At 37.8% G+C, this 17,860-nt stretch overlaps 2 protein-coding genes across 7 annotated transcripts in view; one reads left to right on the top strand and one right to left on the bottom strand.

Annotated features, from left to right (window-relative positions):
- LOC138373292 (uncharacterized) overlaps nucleotides 1-17,860 on the top strand; it is a 294,206-nt gene that overhangs the window by 224,340 nt on the left and 52,006 nt on the right. The window lies entirely within an intron of this gene.
- Nucleotides 7,781-17,860, bottom strand: part of LOC138373293 (uncharacterized) — a 35,992-nt gene continuing 25,912 nt past the window's right edge. Inside the window, exons 2-4 of the mRNA XM_069339433.1 lie at nucleotides 13,585-13,767; nucleotides 12,427-12,543; nucleotides 7,781-10,734 (exon numbers count right to left, since the gene is read on the bottom strand). Coding sequence (XP_069195534.1) covers nucleotides 10,663-10,734; nucleotides 12,427-12,543; nucleotides 13,585-13,767 — 372 coding nt within the window. The 3' untranslated portion in view covers nucleotides 7,781-10,662. The remainder of the gene's footprint in view (nucleotides 10,735-12,426; nucleotides 12,544-13,584; nucleotides 13,768-17,860) is intronic.

Below are 17,860 nucleotides of genomic sequence, written 5' to 3'. Positions count from 1 at the left end.
AATATCCATCTCATCTTTACCTAGCCCCCAAACCTTACATTTGTCAGCATTAAACTGCATCTGGTAGTCTTAACCATTTCAAAACTATATAGGGCATTGGTATTTTTCATTTGCCAATTCTGCAACTATTGCAGTCTAAACCATAATCTTGCAAATAACCGAGGTCCAAGGAGAGCTTTTAGGCACTACTTACAACACTTCTCCCAACTTAACCCCATTTATACTAATTTCCTTTGGTATAGCCATGACCTAATCAACTTCAGTCAGCATTCCCAATGATCCGAGCCCCTAGCAATTTTGCGCCACTTTCAAAATCTGCTGAAGTCAAGGTACACAAAATCACAAACCTTATCGCCATTTCCTCAACTATGCAACCTAATCCATGAGCATTTAGTAATAAAACTATGCGATTCATGTATCTAGTCATGTTTCTCAAAAAGAGTAGAGAAATGGCACTTGCAATGTTAGATTCTAGTAACTTTCCTCACAATAGACTAAGCTAATTGGTCACTAATTTAAGCGTTAAAGTTAACTCAAACTTTTCCTTTAAAACTTGCTATATTAGGAACTTTCCACGACCGGCCTTCACCAGACATAATTAAATAGGGTAAAAACTGTATATTAAATGCACTAAAACTACGGTAAATTCAATATGATAAACTTTCATTCTTTAAGCATGGGCTGCATAGTAAGTGAACTAAACTAAATGTTAAGCACCCTGGCAAACCACTTCGTTCCATTCAATTTCTTTATTTAATCAATCACTTTGTCCGGCTAGAATTTTTAAGATTAGATTAAAGGAACACCCTCCCCTTGTAACGGAGGAACTAGTTAACCAAATACAAATATTTAGGTAAAATACTTTCATAAAACCCGTCTACTTCCCCCACCAGTCGACTTGTTCAGCTAAAGGCATTATGTAATGTTCCACTTTAGTAAATAAAGACTTAAAAAAACACTACCCCATCTGTGTAGTTACCGGTTACCTGACATTCTACGCTTAAAATAACCCATCTATTCCCCATAATTGTTCGATATAACTTACCTCTCACCCGCTGGTCGAGTACACAGCAGTATATATCCTCCTCCATCACTCACCGGGTGGATACTATTTCACTCTGGCCGCAAATTGCCTCAAATCACCTACGTTGTCCATAAATATATATAGAAGAGCAACTGACCGTAACACCCGTATAGCGATCATCATATAACGTGGGAACATTAGTAGTATTGCTGTCAAAACATAGATGGCGCCAGGACAAACGGTAATTCCTATGGACTCGCCTAGTTATGCGTAGGGAATTGAGCTTCACCTGTTTGGTCCCGCCCCTCAGCTGTATTCACCTAGTTGTACTCACCTAATTTGTGCTTGCAGGGGTTGAGCTTTGGTTCTTTGGTCCCGACTCTCAACCGGCAATCAACAGGTGTACAGGTTCCTGAGCCTATTGGGCTCTATCACATCTACATTTGAAATTGTGTATGGAGTCAGCCTCCACCACATCACTGCTTAATACATTCCATTTGTTAACTACTCTGACACTGAAAAAATTCTTTCTAATATCTCTGTGGCTCATTTGGGTACTAAGTTCCCCTTGTTCGTGTTCCACCCGTGTTAAAGAGCTGTCTTTGTAACTATCAAAATGCATATATCTTTGCTTTCACTTCACTTATATTTATGACAAGGGATTTAAAATTTGCCTATATTTCTGCTTCTCTAATGACATTAAAAACTTTCGTTTATTACAGTATCTACATAAAATTAACATTTATCTTCATTAGGTTGTAGTTCTCATCAATAGGGAGAGCGTCGGTTAAAAAAAAAAAATTGTTTGAATATAAATATCTTTCCTCTCTCAATAATATGCCCGAAACGCTATGCGTACTAGTGGCTTTAGGTATTGTATGTACTAGTTCTATCTATAAATCCAATATTATGTTTGTAAATCGACTATTTATGTACTTTCCTGAATAAAATGAACTTTACTTTACTAATATCTAATCTCTGTGACTAAAACGTAAGAACGACTTTATCTATGCCTTTTTGATAACATATACAATTATAAGCTTTATTAGTGAATCTCTATTAATTAAACAATATATCAGAGAGTGTGTAAGGTTCGGTGTTCCATGTGCGAAGAGATATGGGAGATTTTACATCAGTACAGTAAATGTTTTAAGTAGCGAACGCATACTAACGAATAACGATTAGTATTGACCAACACTATTGTTCTATGAAGTCGATTTAACTTCCAGACATGTATTTTTCAATAAGTCTTAAATATTTTCTGGCTAGTTATGTTAGATTTTATTAGAAATACGTATTCTACTTGTTAATATAATAAGCTAAATTTGCGATCATTTAAGGAGAGAAGTGCGACGACTGGATCACTGTGTACAGAAGGTTGATATGCCAACAAACACTTTCCAGACAACAATATATCTTGGATAAGTCGCTCCACAACATTGACACCTGGACCGTTGACTTCCTATGAGGCCACATATTTACTTATTTCATAATGGAAGTATATTATTTTATAGTAAATATATGTTTTCTCGTGTTCTGCATTAAGCACCAACATTATAGTGAATAAATATACCATATTTCTTCATTATTTAAGTAATGCTAGGAGGCTTTGAGTAGCTTTGGGTCATTAGGTGAACAGAATCTCCAATAGATGGGGCGAGAGTCGCGCTATCTCTCGCCCGAGCGAGAGTCGAAACTTATTTTAGAATTGATATATCTTTGTCCTCCAACAAGATATATTTCCTTTGGTGCACTCACAATAACGAGCATATCTCTATCTTTCTGAAGGCATATAATATTTTAGGCTTTATAAGCGTATCTTTGTTAATTACACACTATATTGGCAAGTGCGTAGGCTTCTGCATTCCATGACCGACAAGCTACTGAATGCCACTATAAAAACGTATGTATCTTCACTTGAGCTTTATATATGTCTATGTTAAAGTATTTAAAATGAAGCTTATATTTCTATCTTTCTTGAGACATATAAAACATATGTGTTTATTAATGAATTTACGTGAAATAAGCATTGTTCTGAGAGAGAGTTGGTCTGTCGATCAGTCTGTGCGGGGTCGGAGCTCGGCGATTATTAAAACACATGTATCTTCATTAGAACTTTATATATATCTATGGTAAAGTATTTAAAATGAAGCTTATATTTCTATCTTTCTCAACACATATAAAAACATTTGCGTTTATTAACGAATTTACGTGAAATAAGCATTGTTCTGAGTGTTACTCCGTTGCTCGATCTGTGCGGGATCGGAGCTCGCCGATTAGAAAAATACACGTATCTTCGCTTTAAATACAAATATGCCCATGGTAAGGCATTTAAAATGAAGATTATGTTTCTATCTTTCTTGAGACGTATAAAAATCTTACGTTTATTAACGATTCTGCGTGAAATAAGCATTGTTCTGAGATGAATATTGCGGATTTCCGGCTCTACGACCGATGAAAAATGCAACTTTTATACAACTACAAATATCTTTAGTTTTACTTTAAATTTTGTCCTGAAAGAGTTTTCATATATAGATCCAGTTTCTGCCGTTCTTCTGACATAAAAATACCTTTGGTTTAATAAGTTATTAAGATGTTTTCAACAATATTACTAGGGCGTTCACAGATTCTAACATGGGCGACCCTTTTGGAAACGCAACACATGGGTTGACCGGTTGATATATGGGTCAGATTCCATTAAGGTTCGGAACACATATATGCTTGTTGAATATGGCACACGTGATCAAATTACGTAATGAGGGTGGAATCAGTCTGTCTTCTATGGATTTCGTTCCATATTTGCAGCAGAAAGCATGCTTGTAACGATAATTTAACCTAAATATACGAACTTAAAAAAAGAGGTAGATTATTATCTTGGATTTGCCTATGCGCAATTTGAGGGCAGTAATATGGAGAATTCAACCAAAAATTATTATTTAATATAAGTGAGACACAGTGAAATCTTTACTAGCTATTTCATCTATCATGTTACAATCTTGAGATCTTGAGATAATTTCGGGGCTTAGCGTCCCCGCGGCCCGGTCCTCGACCAGTACTATGCAGGAAAAGTCACACATTTATGGGTCATCTATAATACTGTATATATAGAATAATATATATATATATAGAAATCTATTGTGGCTGACTTTATTAAAATAAAGTCAGCCACAATAGATTTCTGTAGATATTATCACTGCACTGGGCTTGACTATACATACCATCTGCTGATGTAGATCTGACCAAATGTAAACTTTGTCAGCAAAGCTATTTACATAGCCAACATACCTATATATGTAACTGAAGTGGTGAAAAACCTACAAGAGCTTAGAGATAACTATCACAAAAGTTTAGGAAATGTCCATGTATCTTCTTTTGGATGACATATTACTCAAAATTCTAGCAAAGTATTCCAAGATTGCCATTCGTAGAGACTTCATATATCTGTAAGCTTTCATTGCCTACCATTTATTCTTGCTTTTTATTATTATTATCATACTGTATTTTTGAAATAGGGAATAAGAAATAATCTGTCATGACCATGTATTATAACATATAGGATAGGCTACCGTAACATTAAAGCTACGTCAATACTATAATTAGATCACTACCCTTACCAATAACTTTATCACAAATTTAAGGCAACCTAAAACTAACTGGTTCACCACAAATGTGAATTATTTACCAAACACTATGGAACATTGACATTGGTTCCAGAATTCCTTAACGCACGTGACAAACTTTCCGCCACAGAAGAGTGCAGAACGAAACAAAAAAATGATCCCAGAATTAAGCCTAGCCAGGGTATTTTAAATATATATGGCATCCAGTAGTGTCGACGCACCTGGCAGAATGTCATGCCTACCGAGCAGGGCCAGATCCAGAGGGCCAGGATGTAGGAGTGACCTGAGGTCACATGGCTCTCAAGGGCGAGCTGTAAGGCTCGCCTTACCAGTCACTTGAAGAGGGTAGTCGAATTGCAAGACATTCCTTATTTGATGCATTGACAGTGTGATGAAGCCAAATATTAAAAATAAGGCCATGCATGTAGAGCTGTCACTGGGAATGGCCGTGCCCAATAATGTTACTAAGTCTCATTTCCACGAGCTATAGTAATGTGCCAGGTGTAGAGTCCTGTTTGATGAGTCCAGACACATCGAGGAATGGTAGTGATGTGGGATCACTTTCTTCACATCCACACTATGAAAAGCTCTAGTGAAATACATGAGTGAAGCAGCGTCACCCTCACCACCAAACTCTCATCACTGAGTGAACAGTCCCAGTTAAGAGGATTAATTATAGAAGGTAAGAATGCAGTGCCATGACAGAGAGGCAGTTACTACAGGGACATTGTGGTGGCAGCATTTATGACATAGCCTACGATTAGAACCACCTTATTTCTTCAGTGAAGGGAGAAACACTAAACTCGGTGTGAAAATTCAGCTGGGATGATTATTACACCTACAGTGATAGGAGAAGTGTTCATGTACAGGCATTCAATTATAGTGGTCACCCCAAACCCGTGAGGCCCTTTATACAGTGACTACCAGTCACCTAAGATTGATTGATTGAAGAAGATTAAGCCACCCATTAGGTGGCATGGACATGAATAACCCGTAAGTGGTATGTGTTTGGAATGAATGTGATCTAGTCACCTAGGATGATGATGATTTAGATTCAGCAAATCAGAGATAATTATCAGGAGAAAGCGACAAACCATTACGACTATATATATATATATATAGCACTTAGAAGGGGTCAGGATAAGGATTTGGGATGGGACGGGGGGGAAAGGAATGGTGCCCAACCACTTGCACGGACGGGGATCGAACGCTAACCTCCATGAAGCAAGATGGTCACTCTACCGTCCAGCCCAAGTGCTTTGGCTCACCAACTTGGAACAAAACAATCCAAGCAGCACGGTCTTTGGTAAGCCCGTCGTACTTACCTGGCACAGGAGATGCATACTACAATCACCTTGGATTCTAGTGGCATTTATGTACCAGTGCAATGGTCAGAGAAGTGAAGACCGAAATGCCAAGAGAAGGTCCTAGAAGTGTGTGGTGTCAGAAAGCCCCATAGGAGAACAAGGACAGCGATGCAGGGAAGAATTTTGTGCCAAGAGCAACATGTAAAATAAGAATGACACCTGATGACTGCTTGATGGAACAGGAGCAGACTTTACACAAACCTTACAGTGTGGGAATATTGTAGGAGGAGGCTATAAGGTATGGTTTCTATTTCTGGGTGTGTGGAGCACCTGGCAATAGGTCAATTTCCACAGACCAGTCAAGACTCTCAGTTCAGTGCTGATGTAATTCTTAATGAGTACATAGTAAGTTACTGATAAGCTATTAGGGGTACATATCCTCTCCTTGGTTCGGTGGTTAACTTCAAAGTCCCAAATGAGTTCAAGTGATAATTTATGTTGTCACAGGGTGCAGTAACCAGTGACCCATTATATTGCACGTTTGTTGGGATCCTGCTACATACAGTACAATACTACAGCAGTGCTGAACACTGAAAAGCTTACAAGAGGCAGGACAACAGGCTAGTAGACTACCATGTAAATCTCCACCCTGCTCTACTACTCTCAAGAGACCCAGCAGTGAGTTTGGGATCCTCCAAATATGTGCTGGGGTTCCCTTTAGCTACGTTGTATGGGGCGAATGTGACAAAAAGGCCACAAGACTAACATCACTGCAACCCAGAAATGACAGGGCTGATCTCATTGATATTTTTATAATGCTGAGCAAATTATAGGATATAATTCCAGACCACTGGATGTAGCTGCAGGAGTGCTCTTATGCCTATACACAGGCCTGCTGTATAATTAGCACCCCTCCTACTCTTTGCCTGAAAATGATATATAGACTTAAATTTACACTTCAATCTAATTTAGATAAAACTATGGAACTACTACAGTAATTATCAAAAGGTGGCACTAAGCCCAGAATATATAACAATAATATATAATATATATATTATATATAATTATATATATTATTATACAGTATTATATATTTGTATATAAATAAACACTATCACAGAATATTCGTCAGTTATCATCCAGAATGCCAATGTGAGAGCAGAAAGATGGAGACCATACAGTATATGTCATTTTAATCTACAAATTCTTAAGGAACAAAACTTATTGTTAGGGCAATCAAGGAGCAGAGCAGTCAGGGCCCAACACAGCAAAAACCATGGGGCAAGCAGGTCATCCTCCTCAAGGTAGAGGGGAGGGGGCACAGAACTTTAACTAGGAGGCTACTCATGGGCACGGTCCCACAAACCAAAGAGCCAGAGCTCCACCCCTGCAAGCACAACTAGGCGAGTATACAAAGACTCAGAAGTTGAGGAATGAGTATTAAATCTGCATAAATCTGAGAAATTAAACTTCTTTTTCCTGGTGGCCCCAACAGGAGACTAGTAGTCTGAACGGTTACCCAGGGACCAATGGGGAGAACAACCCTTTAATGCCCTTTGGTGAAAAGACTCGCTAGGCTCGCTAGTCAGATAAGCAAATCGATTTAGTTCAGGCCCCACTGAACCTCCCATTTTACCCCTATCCCTAAACCAAAGAACCATATGCCAAAGGAACTCACCAGCAGAGCCTACTGGGTCCAAACAAAGCTTTCAAACCCCACAACTACAAGAAGGCAGTTGCTTGGGAAGGTCTTTATCTGTAAACTGTGCTCCTCTTTCCATATTAAAAGCTGGTACCTTATTGTCTGTTTGGGTTTGTATGATATAAAATTTATGCAAGTATAGCTTTATTATAAAACATACAGAAATATGGGCTAATTATTTTTTCTTTGGCCAAGTGAAAAATCTTGGGAATAAAATATACTTATGAAGCCTGCTTATATAATGGTTCTGTATTATAACTACCATAGATAGTTTACTACAATACCAGTAAATCAGTAGTTAAGTTTTATGTAATAATAAAAAGCCTTGATTAAAAAGATGTTTGACAAATTACATACCTAGTACTGTTTTTGTATGTTGCAAACTGCACGAAAGAAAATACGAACATTATATAAACATACCATACTTCATGCACAAGTATAATGTATGTATGCATTATATGCATTTTTTTTATATGGTTTGCCACTGTCAGGACAGGAAGCTTGTTGAGGTTATCGAGGTCTTCCTAGGCCAATGCCTGGCTTTCTCCAGGTCCCCTAATTCTCGGCAATCTATTCATGGCTAAGTTAACAGAGTTATCAAGTGTAAGGAAACATGCCCATATAATTATACATACATACATATATATACTTCAGTACAGTACTCTATATACTGTACAGTATACCTTATATTCATTCACAGTTCTAGATATCTTATCAAAATGCAGTACAGTATTGAATATGCAATTTAATTTTAAAATCATAATTATTAACACTATACATGAAATGATAAGATGGATTAAGGTTATTTATGATTAACTGATCTATGCTCAACATTTAAAATACAGCATACAACCTGCAGATGTATATGAAGTGCATTATACAGGAATCACATACAAGAAATTTAATTTAACCTCAATATAGACTTATTTTGGAACACTGTATACTACTACAGTACATCCAGAAATCTAATATTCCTCAACCCATAGGTTACCACATTATGTATAGAACTTGATACAAAATATATATATATAATAATATTAATACATATGACACATGAAGGACCGAGAATTGCATGTCTACCAATACTGTACGCAGCCCATTACGAGTAATAAGCCTTTCTAGCTGCACTAACATCTGCAGTCAGAGCTATTCTGCAACTCAATGTATAAAAGGTGTACTCTTATTAGGTATAAGCATCAAGCTACACATCTGACACTTATTAATTTATAATAGCTATTATGTAAAGTGCAGTACTGGTATTTGAATACAGAACTTTAAAAAAAGGGCTACGAAATTGTATAGTTTTTACTTTTTTCCCAAAATTATATCCGTTAACTTATTAAAAAACTATTGTACCTATATTCCGATTTAACTTATTGTTTATTTAACTATAAGTATATTAAATTTTATTTCCATAGGCTGTATGGAAATGTACACTTAAATGGACACACTACTGTACATATGAGAAACTCCGAGCAACTCTCTTAACACTAAAGTGCACACGTTTAGTACACTGTAAAGTACATTTACTTCTTGAAATTGTTAAAGTTTTGAATTTAAGATGGAGATACGTACTGTACAGTATTGAGTTATTTAATTGTATACAGTACTCCCATTTGAACAAACCGATTTGTACTAGACCTCTAGAGACCTAGACCTCTCTACTACAAGTGACGTTCTTTTATATCTAACCAATCATAATTATGTTTATATTATTACAAAACTAGAACATGTATTTGAACACATTTTGTTACCTAAATCACTTAAATATACTGTATATTTAAATGTTTTGATGATTTTCAACCAAGTTTATTAGCACCAAACTCCAGTCCAGCATGGGTTTAATATATCAGAAGACTATTTTTATGTTGCAAACTAATATAATGCTCATGCTGCCAGAACAGACTTCTTCAATTGCATCTGGTTTTATGGTGCATAACGTTCCGTTTCAATGGGAGTCCACTGTTTATGGTTGATAAATCCTACAACTGAATATTACATTGTTGCTTGGAGTGCCTCATACTGTACTTTACTAAAATTTATGAAACAGGATTTGATTTAAAGTACCAGTAAATAAAAGTACACATCAGAGCTTGAACAAAATGAAACGGTAGTGTATAATTACATCTTATGTGTAAAACATTTACACTACTGTATTTTCCCACATTTTCAATGTAATGCTGATTTTGTGGCATGATGTATTGCATTTAAAATATATTTTATATAAATTTATAAAAAAATAGAGAATATAATTTTGAATCAATCACAAAAAATATAGAAATTATCTTAAGGCTATTGTTATGGACATCAAGAGGAACTATGACAAGCACTGAAATCTTAGGCAACTATGGTAAGCCAGTTATAAGTTCCTTAAACCTGTTATGAGTGTGTTAAATATTTCTTTATGATTTTAGGGCCTAAAGAATTAAACACATTGAAGGAGACATTATTCAAAGTAGAGTGTACTCTAATATTTATGCAAAATTTTATGTTTATCTCCACTATAAAAAGCAGTCATATTTTACAGAAAATAAGTGACAATTTCTATACAAGGAAAAAAGATCAAACAATTCACATTGATATAAACTTTCTGGGTAAAAAAAAAAATACTGTACTGTATAAGAGAGAAATATAAACTTTCAAAGAGATGAACTTTCTGAATATGATTAATTTAATAAATTGTTACATTATCTGTAAAGTCAACAATATGTATGAAAATAATAGAGATTACATATAAATAAAACATTAAATAGTGCAGAAGCATACAAATTAAAAACCGTTTCACGTGACAAAATGCTGAACAATTTCCTTTTTCATGTCAAATCTCATTTGGCATTTATCATAATATACATGAAAATGGTAAGATTCAATGAAATTCAGATTCTTACTATACACTTAATCAACATATATTAATAAATATGAAATTTGTTACATTATTTTTAACAATCCTACGTCTGTAAGTTGTTTACCATATATGCATCCTTGTGGCTTGTGATAAAATTTTCTGCCTTACTTGCGGTTAGCAATGGTGCCTGTGCCAGCATCAATAAGGTATACAATAGCGTTGATGATCATCATTGACTGAAAAGGAAGGACAGTTTTTTTTTTAAATACACTTGAAGATTCTTAATCTGAAAATGGAAGCTTTGCCTAAATTGATAAAAAGTACAATGTTGAACTAATGCAATTATTGCCTCTGGCCTATCAGCAGTTACCTGCCATATATACTAGAGCAAAACCTGACTGTGGTTTAACAATATACGCCATCAAGCAATGTGACAATGTAGATATATAAGAAGGCAGGGAAAATATGCATAGTATGAGGAATTGTTGGAAATATAACCAAGCACAAGGGCTAGGAATGATTATACTGTACTAGACCTAGGAGGGAAGTAGACAGCTGCAAATTATATACCTCTCAAAGGAACAGCAAATACTAATTCACAGCCACATGAACAGGCAAATGTTAGTGAATGACTTGGTGATAATTCTAAAATAATTAATTTAGGTAGTTGGGCACAAAGCTTATGTATATTATAATAATAATAATAATAATAATAATAATAATAATAATAATAATAATAATAATAATAATAATAATAATTTACAAGTAGGTACAGTGGATTGGTGAAATTACATAAGATTGGTATTTGTACATCCTTGTAAAGCCACTAACATGCATAGCTTTTCAGGCAGGTCCTTAATCTAACCAATCAGCTAAGATGAAAAGGCACATTGTAGCAAGGTTTTATATCTACAAATAACTACAATATAAACTGACAGAGGTGATCACACTGGTAAAGATATATGTCTTAAGTACTAATACTGTGGAAGCGGGTAGTGCAAGATACAATGCAAGTTTGAAGCACAAGGTAGGAAACTATTAGTATGAAATTAGGTAATTTTTGGTTTTACTTTTGAATAGGGTATAGGTTGGACAAGTTTTTATTTCGTCGAGGAGCGAGTTCCAAAGACTGGGCCCTTTTAATTGCATGGTGTGTTTGACACTGGGGATATAAAGGAGATATTTATTTCTGGTGTGGTGCTCATGGGTACTATTACACCTATCAAGAAAAAGTTTCAGATCAAGATTAGGCTTTAGGAACAAGGTTTTGTACATGTAAATAGCACACGAGAATGTGTGGAGTGTATGTTTAGCATGTTAAGGGACTTAAACAGAGGGGCTGTGTGTTGTCTGAAGCCAAAGTTTGTTATAGTTCTGATAGCAGATTTTTGCAGAGTGATGATGGGCTTAAGGTAATTTGCAGTGGATGAACCCCATGCACAGATACCTTATGTAAGATAGGGATAGATTAGCATGTATAATGAGAGGAGAGCAGAGTGGGGGAACATAACATCTGATTTTAGAAAATATACTGACCGTTTTTGAGACTGGCTATGTGTTGTAAGTGGGTGCTGAAGTTCAGTCTCATATATATATAGGCCAAGGAACTTTCCCTGATTTTTATTGCTAATGTTAACATTGTCTATCTGACATTGAATTTGATTTGATGATTTTCTACCATTAAAAATGTAGCAAATCTTTTCTGTTCATTCAGCTTCTTCTTGCAATGTCTTGTCCTGGCTTTACACAAGCCCCTATTTACCTGATCAATAGCTCTAATAATCATTTTTTGTTCTCATTTTCCAGTACTAGTTTAACAGCAAATCTAATTGGCCTTTACAAGTGTTAATCATGCTTATCAAGGCACTTATGTACACCTGTGTGTGAAACACCCCACCATACAAAAACACTCATATAATTAATCTTACCCCCATGGCCATTCCAGCTTTTGTGCTTTCACTGTTACCCATGTTCTGGTAGGTTTCAATAGCCATGGCTCCACCAGCAATATTCATGATGGCAGCTGTGAAGCAATACAGCACTTCCTGTAAGAAATTTATCGAATGAAGACAATTTTAAATAGTATTAATATTCCTGTGAAATATAAACAAATATTACCTTTCAATAGCAATTCTCATCAACATCACATACTGAGTAAAGAAATCTCGGCTTCTATATATATTAAGAAAATTTTTAAGTGTACTCAAATTCAAATTTTAAAATTGTATATTCTCTTTCATCTCTCCCTATTCTTAAACCTCCATACATATTTGGCTTTTTCTCTCCTGAGTTTTATCTCCTCTTTTACTTCCTCTCTCCGTATATTCTTATATAATTTAATATTTAAACCCTTACTAATTATGAACTCTTTCTTGCTTCTTTCGCAGATTTCTTTAATCGAGTATTTCCTCTGCTACACTGAATATCACTCGGTGTGTAATTTTTTAAGTATTCACTTGGGAGCACATTAAATATAATAACTGGTTATACAGTACAATTGTGGTCTGTGTATTGGTGATTTCACATGCTGAAAATATCTCGCAAGCAAAAATTTCTGATGTTACTTCAAACAATAATTAATGATTTGTGTTCAAGAACTGTAAATCATAGTGAAATTAATACTGAAATTTTTTAACCTTGCATCATATTTGACAACGATTTAGCAGGTAATGTCTAAGGAACATGCATGCATTCATGAATAACTTTTCTATTTCTGCTCATAATAATTTAAATGTATTCATGATTTGGACAAGAAAATCAACATTCGACTAAACATACCCTTTGTGCATGATTACTGTATTCAACAGTAATCATGTAATCATGAAGGTCAATAGTTGGCCTTGTGGGGCCTCGGTAAGTCTAAATACAAACTTATCATGCCCATGAACGAGAAACCAAATTTTAACATTTCTGTAATATTTCTCACACTGTTAAGCGAATACACCTAAATACTTGTACTTTTTTGTTAAAAATTACCATGAAGGCTAGTTTGAGGAGTTTCCTGAAAAATTGACTAATTAATTAAAATGCAGTTGTTAATATGGAAATACATGCAACTTAAAGAAACAAGATTAAGTATAACTTACCAGTAGATTGGATGCATGTGAAAAGAAGATGTAGGCAAGAAGCAGAGGTAGAGAAATGAGGATGGACGACCCAATGGCGATGATGCCAACCAGCCTACGATCCTCTAGACTGCTGGCCCAATTTTCAGACCCGAAATGGAGGTGGTACTGTCGCAGTAAGGCAATGCAGATGAAGGCCAAAATCTGTAATGGATAATTCCAGTTAGATGTATATATATACGTATATATTTATTACAAGTTTATGTTGGCAACAACTAATGTGGAGAATGGCATGTTTTTTATTAAATAATTGAAAATGATCAAAGTTGATTTTGGTACAAACTTGAATGAATGATACATATCCAGTCTGTCTTGTGATCTCAAGCCACACATGGGTTGACTCTCAAACTGTAGATTTTTTTTTACTATGGATTCCAGCAAGAAATAATTGACAACTCTCGATACCATACTCAGAAAGATTAAAATAAGAAATCACTGTTTTACTATCCCAATACAACACCTACACCATTCTAAGCGACAGGTCAATCAATTTAATGCCATGCACACACCCACTCAAAAAAAACTGCAACACTCTTTTTTTATTAACAAAATTAGGTATACACAGCAATGTGCTGCTATCCCATTCCATATGAAAGATTATACAGTGTAGATCAAAAACTAGATACAAGTTCATCTAATATTACCATCTCACAGGACGGTTAGTTATACATGGAATCAGGGGAGAAAATACCAGCTTAAATAAAAAAACAAATAAACTCTGACTAAAAAATCAGGAGAAAATATGAAATGGAAGGCCTCCACTATTAGCTATTAGCCTCCACGAGCAAAATCTGGGTACAGCACAAGAATATCTTCCAATATTCCTGAGTGTATGAAGTAATTACAGAGCTCAAAGTACCTCATACCATTTGGTCTGAAGTCACTTATAACAGGGCAATCCCAGATATAGTGTTGGAGAGTATATCTCAGCTCTTGTTCACATAGTTTACAATTGGAATGTTCACCTAACTCGCATCTTAGTGCTTATGGGAATTTAACTCCTGCTTCTGGGTCCCATCTTAAACCCTCAATCACCTGACATGATGGCTCTGACCTTTTTGGTCACCATGAACATGTGGCACCATGTGGGAGTCGGGTTGGGAGACTAGCAACATGCGGGGGTAGGGGGTGGGAGGCAGGCAGCATGTATGGGTAGAAGCAGGAGGCAGGCAGGCAGTATGTGGGGGAGTAGGGGCAGGAGACAGGCAGCATATGGGGGGTAGGGGATGGGAGGCAGGCAGCATGTGGGGAGTTAGGGGCAGGAGGCAGGCAGCATGTGGGGGTAAGGGGTGGTAGGCAGGCAGCATGTGGGGGGTTAGGGACAGGAGGCAGGCAGCATGTGGGGGGGTTAGGGACAGGAGGCAGGCAGCATGTGGGGGGGTTAGGGACAGGAGACAAGCAGCATGTGGGGGTAAGGGGTGGGAGGCAGGCAGCATGTGGGGGGTTAGGGGCAGGATGCAGGCAGCATGTGGGGGGTTAGGGACAGGAGGCAAGCAGCATGTGGGGGTAAGGGGTGGGAGGCAGGCAGCATGTGGGGGTTAGGGACAGGAGGCAAGCAGCATGTGGGGGTAAGGGGTGGGAGGCAGGCAGCATGTGGTGGTTAGGGACAGGAGGCAAGCAGCATGTGGGGGGTAAGGGGTGGGAGGCAGGCAGCATGTGGGGGGGGGGTAAGGGATGGGAGGCAGGCAGCATGTGGGGGTTGGGGCAGGGAGGAGGCAACATGTGGGGGTTGGGGCAGGAGGCAGGCAGCATGTGGGGGGGGGAGGGCGACAAGGCAGGCAGCATGTGGGGGGGGGGGAGGGCGACAAGGCAGGCAGCATGTGGAGGGGGGGAGGGAGGGCGACAAGGCAGGCAGCATGTGGAGGAGGGGGAGGGAGGGCGACAAGGCAGGCATTATATGGGGGGGGGAGGCAAGCCGGGCGACATACGGGGGGTAGGACGGCAAGGCAGGCAACATGTGGGGATAGGTAGGGGTGGCAAGGCAGGCAGCATGTGGGGGAAGGGTGGCAAAGCAGGCAGCATATGGGTGGGAAGGGTGGTAAAGCAGGCAACATGTGGTGATAGGTGGGGGGGGGGGACCGCAAAGCAGGCAACATGCGGGGGATAGGTGAGGGCGGGAGGGAGGCAGGCAGGCAGCATGTGGCGGTAGGTACTAAGGAGGTAACGGGGGTGTAGTAAGGTCAGGCGTGTGAGCCTCGCACCACCGCTCATCAGCGCTATTTTTGCGTGTGACGCGATACCCTCAACACCTGCGAGGTGGCAGGCTCAGCGTTCCTGCTCTCACCACTCTGTAAACTTCATGTTCCAGGTTGTTGTTGTTTAAGATTCGCTACTCGGAACAAGTTCTAAGTAGCACGGGCTATGGTGAGCCCGTAACTTACCTGGCACAGGAGCGGGGTGTCATGTTCCACCTGCGACTAGCCTTTACACTATACGACAACTAAACCAACAACACACGTATTTTCATCTTGATATTACAACTGGTAATTATGCACTAGTGCTAAAATTGAATACAGAGTTTTTCGAATACTGTGCAAAATCAATTTTTCGTTAATTTATTTTCAAATTTTCCACAAGTAGGCCTTTACATTTACAAGTTTAGATATAAACAATTAAGATATTGTAGTTTTCAACTTAACAACCCTTACATAAGTCTTTTTCACTACTACTTATAATAATTTTGGGCTAATGTTATCAATAAAACACACAAACTATTATAGACTGTCAAGGTCAACGGCCCTTCGAGGTTTGATGGTGCAGTAAATGTTGGAAAAAAGGGCATCGACGCTTCTCTGAACTGCATTAATGGCTCGGTAAGAATGCTCACTTGAGACGGCATTAGAATGTTAATCCTTCGTTGTTTTACATGTGGTGGAGTCAGGTATTGGGAATGCACCACAACGCCTCTTCGAGAGAGATGTGATTGTTTTTCTGTTCAAACATATTCCTGATTGCACTACTACTACTTACCTCCCTCCCTCCCCCTCCCTCTTCCCCTCTCTCTCTCTCTTCCCCTCTCCCTCTCCCTCTCCCAGCATATTGAACTTAAGTATCCAGACACAACAGAAGGCTATGTAGTCTTTATTGGAGGATGGGTTGCATATGGTCACTCTCCCAGGAACTATACATACCATGTATAGCTTAAAGCAGCGGAAGCGCCGTCTAACAATACTACATTAACGGAATCAGGGCTATCTACTTTTTCCAATACATAAGAAACGGCAATAAACTGCATGACCTAATTCCGTTCTCTTTACGAGCCAGAATTATTGCCAAACATAGCTTTCATTAATGTACAAGGTCTATATAAATTAATTAGACGTTAATAAATTGAATATTTCACAGAACTAGAAGTTGGTACTACTGCAAAGATTAATTGTGAATGTCTTTTTCCCAGCAAGTTTTCCTGTCATTTGTACCCAGACGCAGTTACGATTCTCTTTAATAGTCTTAAGTTAACGGACTGCCAAAGAGAGGAACATCTTGCAACACTCAAACTTACCTTAATCTTGAGGGCAAATCAGGGATTTTTTTTAAAACAGTATTAACACAATAAAAGGTTTTTCCTAACTAACAATGTGGGATTATACCACACATTTATAATGTCTCCTAGGTGGGGCAACCTCTTAAGAGCGGTCCAGACAATCTTTCTCATGATGGAGTCTAAAACTGCTGCTCAGCTGTCACTTTCGACCCGTATCTCCATGAATACTCCCATACAAGACATTCTTAGATTCTCTCCCATGGTTCCTTGGGAGTTAGCTCCTAACTAACTAAAGTTAACTCCTAACTAGCTCCTAACTTAACTCCTAACTAGCTCCTAACTTAACTCCTAACTAGCTCCTAACTTAACTCCTAAAGTTAGCTCTTCAAAATCACCCTTGGTTGGTGTAGACACTAATTAACACTCAAAGGTGCAATGATCATAGGTAAACAATTATAAAATCGGTAAATTATAGATACTCAATAATACTGTATAGTTTGCAAATTTGTAAATGTCGCTGTTCAATCCTGCTAAAAAAAATCCTAGAACACTGGACTATTTAGCTGTTGACTGCACTGATCATTGGAATTCCGAGAAGCAACTGTGGTACTAAGAGGATAGAGTTAATAGGTCACGGAAAGATCAAGTTCAAATGGTTAAAGTTAAAACTAACGAATGGTCTGAGACGAATTCATGCTGAGCGAATGAATGGTGTGGCTCAGAGTGCCTCAAGTGGAATTTGAGATGACGGAG

Source organism: Procambarus clarkii, chromosome 41 (assembly GCF_040958095.1).
Source record: "Procambarus clarkii isolate CNS0578487 chromosome 41, FALCON_Pclarkii_2.0, whole genome shotgun sequence".
Classification (NCBI taxonomy): domain Eukaryota; kingdom Metazoa; phylum Arthropoda; class Malacostraca; order Decapoda; family Cambaridae; genus Procambarus; species Procambarus clarkii.
The sequence above is the reverse complement of the archived record's forward strand: the minus strand, read 5'-3'. Positions and strand labels throughout refer to the sequence as shown.